Here is an 8,644-nt window from a genome sequence, read left to right as displayed (position 1 = left end):
CTTTTACATAGCAGCTGCTCCGTCTGTCAGTAATTTAAAAACTTTTAATGAGCTGCTGTTTCTCACTGACCGTCAGCTGTAGCTGAGCAGGATATCATTGCATTTAAATCCTCCTCGCTCTCTTTAACCCGAATTCCTTCTGATTGGTTTCTTGGTCCTACAAAGAGAGTCTGCTGCCTGAGGGCCCCACCTCCTCCTCCACCTACTGCTGTTGACATTTACAAAACGTCAATCCAAGAAAAATTGTCTGGTTTGTAATAGATAGTCATTTTTTATTAGAGTCTACAGCAGGAACCAACCTGAACCTTGTTATGAGCTGAATCAGTGCTGGACTGTAGAAATGCTGTTTCAGTGGCTGCTGCAGGAACCAACATGGAAACGTGTTCAGCAGCTTTCCAGCTCTAATATAGGAAACACAAGATCAGAGTTTGGACACACTGGAATCAAACAGTTTTGTCTCGGACTGTTATTTCAGCATCATCGTTTGGGTTGAATTAAAACCTTTCAGCAACGCTAACCAGACTTTACGAGGTAAACGTGTATCTCCAAGAAAGTCTTGCTAAGAGTTGTGTGTTCTGGGAAACAACACACAAATCAGTGGAACATAAGGTTATGTTTCATGTAATACTCTAGACTTTACTGTGAGACCATCACTAACATGCAGACGTCACAAAGTTGTTCACGAATCACATTAATCCAGAGTCACAGACATGCAGAGACACTTCCAGGTATAACATATATAATCCACACAGTCAGTCACAGCTGAGCTCTTTACTGAAGTCAGCATCAGCTCTCTGCTCGCTCTCACATCATATTCATGACAATCAGATGTGTTTCAATGATGCTGCTGTTTTCAGCCAAGCACACAGTCTCCATGGAAGTTTAAACTGGAAACACTGGTAACTGCAGCAGAGTTTCATTTGGAGCAGACCTGATCTTTGTGACGCATCAACATGTCAACACAGTATTTAACAGAACTGCAGTTTGCATCAGATCATACATCAGACTGACCACGTTTGTAATTTCATCAAACCTTCCATTAACATATTCAACAGTACTTACACTATCTTAAACATGTTTTCTTTTTAAAATGATCTGTTTGTATATTTATTAAATATAAACTGTGCAGTATTTCATTGATGGAGGCCAAGAAAACACAGTTACAGGAGAAATGTATTTAAGCTTGAAATGTAGCTGCACTCAGTAGAATTGAGCCAACTGGTTGTCTTCATTTTCAGTTCTGATGAGCTCACATGTTTAAGATCATCGGTTTAAAAAACCATAAGGCTGTGGATCCTTAAGGTTTTATGGTTTGAGTTTACAGTGAGAGGTGTTGATAATGATGTTGGCTGTTTTCAAGTTGAACAATCTTCCAGGGAAGTTTAAACTAGAAAAACGAGTCACTGCCTGCAGCAGAGTTTCAGTTTGCAGCATTCCTGATCTTTGTGCAGCAGCAACAACATGTTGTTAACAGAGCTGTGTGTGTGTAAAGACTGACTCACCTCACTAGGCTCTCTTTCATTCACATCATACACAACATTTACTTCATTACAAGCTGTGCTGCTCAAGTTACTGGAAATAAGTACTCAGTTACTAAGTAATCCCATGTCTTTACTGATTACTTATTTTCAAAAGTAATTGGTTACTTTACTCTTTAAAAAAACACGACTTGAATACGTAATAAAGTAGAAAGTAGATGTTTCAGCCTGAGACTTTTTCTGCATAATCCATCATATAGAAATGAATCTAATTAAAAAGCCTTTCTTTTAATTGTTTTATTGTTTTTAATCTTTTTATTTTATGCATCAAGAAAAGATTAAATTATATTATAACTGTTTTTGACTTGATGAAATGTGTTTAACATTTAAACCTATTTCCTGTATATTCCAGCACATGAAATAAAATAATGTTTTGTGTTTCCACTCCCGAGTGGGGCGGGTGGAGGTCAGCCTTGTGGGGGTTTGAACAGCCGGTTCCGCTTTCTTATTTCTCTAATAAACCAGGGCTAAGCCAACGCCGATCAGCATGAACCCTGTTATCATGGTTCCGAATAGGTAGATATCTTCAGCGTCCTCGATCGACAGTCCCGCCAGGCACACGGTCCTCCAGTTCTGCCACCCGTCCATCGTGTAACCGGCAGGGAAAGTCCCTCCAGGGCACTCAGGCTCTCCCGAGCCCCGACTTCTCGTTGAGAAAAGGGTGACAATAGCACTCAGAGACCAGTTGATCAAATCCATAATTCTCTTTTAGGTTTAGAGAACGACAGTGAGAGACTGTTCCAGGGAAAGTAAATTCACACAAGACAAGACAAGGACATAGAGGCGAAGCAGGGAAGATAAGGGTGAGGAGGAGAGGAGAAAGTGCGACCGCCTTCGCTGAGAGCTCAAGAAGAAATGGACTTAGTTGTTACTACAATAACTTATCATTGAGCAACTTGTATATTTAATTTTACTTGTAAAACTATGCAAGTAGAATTGAATGGGGCACAGTGAGCTGAGCACAGGCCCACTCTGTGACACTCAGAGGTTTGTGGATATCATACTGAGAGTATTGGACACAGTGCAGCCAGCTTGCAGCCACTTTCCCACCACTTTAGCACAATGTTTACATGAGACTCAGCCACACTAATGTTCCTGGGCAGACATGTGGTGCAGCATGGCTGATGGCACTGTACCTGCAGCTGTCATGGACAAGAACCACTCAATACCTCACCCAAGCCAAGCCTGTGCTGATGTTGTGATCTGAGACCGAGACACTAACCCAGGATCATGATATGATGCCCACAGCGGTCATGTCAGTGGGAGGATCCGGGGGTTTCTCTGTCAATGTCACGTTCCCATGGCAGCGTGCTTGCTCAGATCTGAAGTGTTATGGTCCTGGGTCGGTGACTGCATGGCCCCTCTATGAACATTGTGGCTTTCCTAATGGCCCCTGTTGAGTCTAATTGTTGAATGTTGTCAATGTGTTTGGGGGCAGGGATAGCTCAGTAGGTAGAGTTGTGGCCCCATGATCGGAAGGTCGGGGGTTCGACTCCACTGAACGGTTACCCTGAGGTACCCCTGAGCAAGGTACCGCCCCTACACACTGCTCCCCGGGCGCTGCATTGGTGGCTGCCCACTGCTTCACTGGGTGAATGGGTTAAATGCAGAGGAGCAATTTCCCTATGGGGACTAACACATACACATTAAAAGGGTTTCTTAAATTTTACAGGTCTTAGTTCAATCTGTAGGATCAAGACATTCCTTTGATCCTGACCACCTCTCCAGCCACTCTGTGCTGGGGGAGGATTATTGTCGACACATCTCTTGTGAAGATTCTGTTTCCTGTGTGGTCAGCTTCCTGCCCTTTAGTGGCTTCACTGTGTTGTGCACGGTGAACCAATACAGGAAGTGAACCATATATTGGGTGTGGGGGAGATCACCATTTTATGGCTAAGGATGCTGTTAGAAACAGTTGGAAGTCACACACACAGAGAGACACACATTCTCTCTCTCTCTCTCACACACACACACACACACACACACACACACGCACACACACACACACACACACTCACTCAAACACACACACACACACACACACACTCACATACACACGTTCTTGCACATGCATACAGATGTTTACACACACACATAGTGCCTTGTCTTAGAACCATTTGGGGTTTTTACGGTGGGAGGTGCTTGAGCTGTGATGTGTATTGTGTGAACTGTTTTTCCCAATAAAAGGCAGCGAGCAGAGGCTGGATTTGGGGTCATTTTGTGGTAGGATTCGAAGTGCGTTCCTAAGATACCGACGAGGCCTCCCTTGCACAAGTAAATCGATCGATCGCTGACTGTCTTGTTTTCTTCATGATGAATAAGTCTCTAAACTAGCGGGGCTTGTGGAAACACAGACCCAACAGCCCCACACTCAGAAACATAGATCCACCACTTTCTTTTCTACTGCACTGAGGTCTAGCAGGACAAGCACAGAGATGAGTCCACTGTCAGCACCACTTGTCTTTTCCCAACCATTAGTCCTGTTATTGCGCCTGTTGATGTGGGTGTGGCCAATGAAATGTCTCCATTACCTGTGTTGACACCAGGCTGTGACATTCTACAGGTGAAGGTGGCACACTGTTCATTCTTGGTTTTGGATCCTGATGTGTGGAGCCAGGGCTTTGGCCACTTTCCCCAGTAGACCAAGCCCATGTAGAACAGGCTGCTTACAGCACCCCCTGGTGGTGTTAAAGTGGAGTTGAACCATGAGTGAGAGATGATCTCTTTCCTCTTGCTCTGCTGTTTGTTCTCATATGATCCTCCTTCCTCCTTCCTGGCAACAGTGGGAAGCATAAATTGGTTCTCATTGTCCCTCTCCTGCTCAGCCAGAACCCTGAGACTTTAGTCACACTCCTGGGTTCTTGGGGACAGGATAATGAAGGATGTGGGGACCACCAACTACTTCAGGTAGAGGTTGAAGATGATGAACATCTCTGGCAGCTGGTCAGCACATGCTCTAAAACATGACCTGGAACCAAGTGTGTAAATGCGTGACTCCATAACCACAGACTGGGCTCACTTTAAAAGCTGGGGAGGAAATTCCCACTCACCGATCTGCACCATGGAGCGGTCCCATCAAACCATTATCTCAGGACACTGTTAAAAAATAAACACAGCAACAACTTGTGCTTTTCGAGTTACTGCCCCAAACATTTTATTAACACCATTATTTTGTCACACCACAGACCAGTCTTCTTTTATGTGCTCCCCTGGAGGTATTCATGAACTTTCTTAAATACACTGCCCCCTGCTGGTAAACCTTATCATTACATTAACATCTACATATCAACACATCCCCTTTTCTCTGAATTATATACAACATAGGTCTTATAAACTAACATATACACATAATAATTTTTTTCATTAATAATTTTTCAGTTTTTTTTAACACCATCAGAATATAAGATAAAAACTGTCATGATACGTTGTGTGGCAGGCAGGGGAAGGACCCAAGATGCAGATTCGCAGACACGGGGATAAACTCAAAAACACAGCTTTATTGCTGGCCACGGGAGGCAATACAAATAAACTAAAACTGGGAAAACTAAAGCATGAACTGTACAAGGGAACCGAACCACGGGGAGAATTACACACAACATGAGGGAGAACGCGACGCCGAACAGAGGGAGACTCAGACAGAAATACACAGAGGGTAAACGAGGAAAGTGGGCACACACGGGGAACACAGGTGACACTGATAATCATAACGAGACAGGGCGGGGTGAACTGAACATGACATGTACAGGCACAGAGGTTCAGACAGGAGGAGAGAGAGCACGGGGAAACACAGACGTAACGGGCTGGGGAAACATGAAACAACCACAAGGGGAGACGAGGGCTCATAAATACATAGAGGGCACACAGGGGGGAGAGAGCCATGAAGGGAAAACACTTAGGGAACAACACAACAGGGCAACTCAGAAAACATGGCCTAAATAAGGAACAAAATACAAAAATACATGAAAACTAAGAATACTGGGCCCACATGGCCCAGGACCATGACACCACCCCCCCCTAAAGGGCTGGCTCCCGACAGCCCAAACCCGAGAAACAAAAACAAAAACAGAAAACAACCCACCCAGGGCGGGAGGCGGGGGACCAGGACAGAGGGACCAGAACGGGAAACAAAATAAACAGAAAACACGGGAGCACATGACCATAGTCAAAATAAAGTTCAGGGGGCCGACCCAGAGCCCACAGGCACCAGAGTTCACGGGTCACACGGTCGGGGGGCCGACCAGGCGGGTGGCACAGGTGGCAGAGTTGGTCCGGAGGCCGGCCGCGCGGAAGGCAGCGGCGGCGGCGAAGGAGACGACGGAGCAGTTCAGGGGGCCGGCCGCGCGGAAGGCAGCGGCGGCGGCGAAGGAGACGACGGAGCAGTTCAGGGGGCCGGCCGCGCGCAAGGCAGCGGCGGCGGCTCTCCAGTGTCAGGCGTACTGGCCGAGGCCCGGTGGGCACAGGACCAGTCGAGGCGGGACCAGTCAAGGCGGGACCAGGCGAAGCACAGGCTGAGGCTGCAGCGGACGAAGGCTCTGAGGCTGCAGCGGACGAAGGCTCTGAGGCTGCAGCGGACGAAGGCTCTGAGGCTGCAGCGGACGAAGGCTCTGAGGCTGCAGCGGACGAAGCACAGGCTGGAGCTGCAGCGGACGAAGCACAGGCTGGAGCTGCAGCGGACGAAGCACAGGCTGGAGCTGCAGCGGACGAAGCACTGGCTGGAGCTGCAGCGGACGAAGCACAGGCTGGAGCTGCAGCGGACGAAGCACTGGCTGGACCAGGCGTAGCAGAAGGTGGCTGGATGGGCTCCTCGGGCCCTCCAGCAGACGAGGCGTGAGGCCGGACGGGCTCCTCGGGCCCTCCAGCTGAGACAGGAGGCTGAACGGGCCCCTCGGACCCTCCAGCTGAGACAGGAGGCTGAACGGGCCCCTCGGACCCTCCAGCTGAGACAGGAGGCTGAACGGGCCCCTCGGACCCTCCAGCTGACGTGGCATGAGGCTGGTGCGGTTCTCCTGAACCCCCAGCTGACGAGGAAGGTTGCTGAACGGGCCCCTCGGACCCTCCAGCGGAGACAGGAGGCTGAACGGGCCCCTCGGACCCTCCAGCTGACGAGGTAGATGGCGGAGTGGGAGCCGCGGAGTCCTGGATGAGCTCATCCGAGCTCCCAGCAGGAGCTGATGCAGAGCCAGAGAGATTTGAGACCCCTGGCTGGATGTTAAGCTGACCAGCGGACCGTACTGCTATCGGGGACTGGGCTACAGGCGGCACTGGAGCTACTGGGGCCTGCGCTACAGGCGGCACTGGAGCTACTGGGGCCTGCGCTACAGGCGGCACTGGAGCTACTGGGGCCTGCGCTACAGGCGGCACTGGAGCTACTGGGGCCTGCGCTACAGGCGGCACTGGAGCTACTGGGGCCTGAACTGGGGGTGGCTGCGAGGGAGCTAACTGAACTGAGGGTGGCTGCGAGGGAGCTAACTGAACTGAGGGTGGCTGCGAGGGAGCTAACTGAACTGAGGGTGGCTGCGAGGGAGCTAACTGAACTGAGGGTGGCTGCGAGGGAGCTAACTGAACTGAGGGTGGCTGCGAGGGAGCTAACTGAACTGAGGGTGGCTGCGAGGGAGCTAACTGAACTGGCCTGGGAGGAGAAACGCGAGCAGGAAAAGGAGCAGGCTCAGAAAAAACTGTCCGAGAAATGGCAGGCTCAGGGTGCCGGCGGCGAGAGTGCCGCTTCCTTCTATCCGTGGAAGCGGGCGGGGTGAGCGGTGGAAGTCCCTGGCAACTCCGGGGACCCCCAAGAGCCAGTCGAGTCCCCCGGAAAGAGCGCTCGTCATGATCAGGAGCGAGCCACGGCTCCCTCCCGAACTCTTCCACTAGCTGTGCGCCTGCGGCGTGCTGCTGCCCCTCGTGATCGATGTCCAGGACCCCCACAGCGTCCGCGGGACGCTTCGTGGAGGGCGAGACAGGACGTAGCAGTGCGCGACGGCGGCGCTGACGCCGGTTCATTCTGGAAGTGTGTACGATGGATGCTGGAGCCACCGAAGCAGAGGGTGATGTGGCGGCGATCTCCTCGTCGTCCGCCCACATCCTTGCCAGAAAAGAGGCAGGCGAAGTAAAGTCTGAGCAGTGTGGGGAGGGCGAGCGGCTGGTCCGAGGCGGTGCAACAGGTGTGAGTTCCTCCTCTGAAATGAGCCAGGGCTTCCAACGAAGCTCGTCCTCCCGTAAAGCTAGCAATACCTGCTGTCGCTCATCGTCGTCGAAATCTGTGGCCTCCACCATCTCGGTGCGCTGGGCTATGTAGCTTGACAGTGGCGGAGACGAACTGTGAGTTGATGGCGGTGCAGCGGTGAGCCTCAGAGTCCCTACTCTGACTGCCTCCGGCTCGCGAGGCAGCGGCAACGACAACCGTTTGCGGGTCGGAGTCGTAGGTGCGGAGGCGGCGTTTAACACCCTCTGGGCCAGCGTGCGAGCGCGAAGCTCCTCCTTCAGGGGGGCCAGAGAGTCGAACGCCTCAAAAAGCTGGGGAAACCGCCGGAGCTGTGGCGCTTGCTGAAGGATTGCGTCAATGGCCGCCAACCCGGTGGACACCACTCTGGGGTCCGTGCACCCACAGATGCGCGTCATGAGCCGGCAGAGCCGTTGCAGCTCCTCCCCAATCTCGTCCGGACTGTCCGCTGGGTCTGACATGGTCAGATCGTACTGGAGGTCCGCGGAGGGGTTGTGAACTGCTGGGTCCATGTTGTGGTCGCGTTCTTCTGTCATGATACGTTGTGTGGCAGGCAGGGGAAGGACCCAAGATGCAGATTCGCAGACACGGGGATAAACTCAAAAACACAGCTTTATTGCTGGCCACGGGAGGCAATACAAATAAACTAAAACTGGGAAAACTAAAGCATGAACTGTACAAGGGAACCGAACCACGGGGAGAATTACACACAACATGAGGGAGAACGCGACGCCGAACAGAGGGAGACTCAGACAGAAATACACAGAGGGTAAACGAGGAAAGTGGGCACACACGGGGAACACAGGTGACACTGATAATCATAACGAGACAGGGCGGGGTGAACTGAACATGACATGTACAGGCACAGAGGTTCAGACAGGAGGAGAGA

The 8,644-nt window shown here is 50.9% G+C and overlaps 1 protein-coding gene across 1 annotated transcript; it reads right to left on the bottom strand.

Moving 5' to 3' along the window:
• Positions 1-3,909: 3,909 nt before the first annotated feature.
• Positions 3,910-8,297, bottom strand: LOC146634381 (uncharacterized). The gene is made up of 3 exons (XM_085349894.1): positions 7,215-8,297; positions 4,070-4,355; positions 3,910-3,953 (listed from the first exon to the last, which is right to left on the bottom strand). Exons 1-3 carry the CDS (start codon positions 8,289-8,291, stop codon positions 3,910-3,912), a joined length of 1,407 nt encoding a protein of 468 aa, XP_085206020.1. The 5' UTR covers positions 8,292-8,297.
• Positions 8,298-8,644: the final 347 nt, after the last annotated feature.

This window comes from Diplotaxodon limnothrissa, linkage group LG3, assembly GCF_057381915.1.
Source record: "Diplotaxodon limnothrissa isolate DT_005_m linkage group LG3, D_limnothrissa_male_GT1.1, whole genome shotgun sequence".
Lineage (NCBI taxonomy): Eukaryota > Metazoa > Chordata > Actinopteri > Cichliformes > Cichlidae > Diplotaxodon > Diplotaxodon limnothrissa.
The sequence above is the reverse complement of the archived record's forward strand: the minus strand, read 5'-3'. Positions and strand labels throughout refer to the sequence as shown.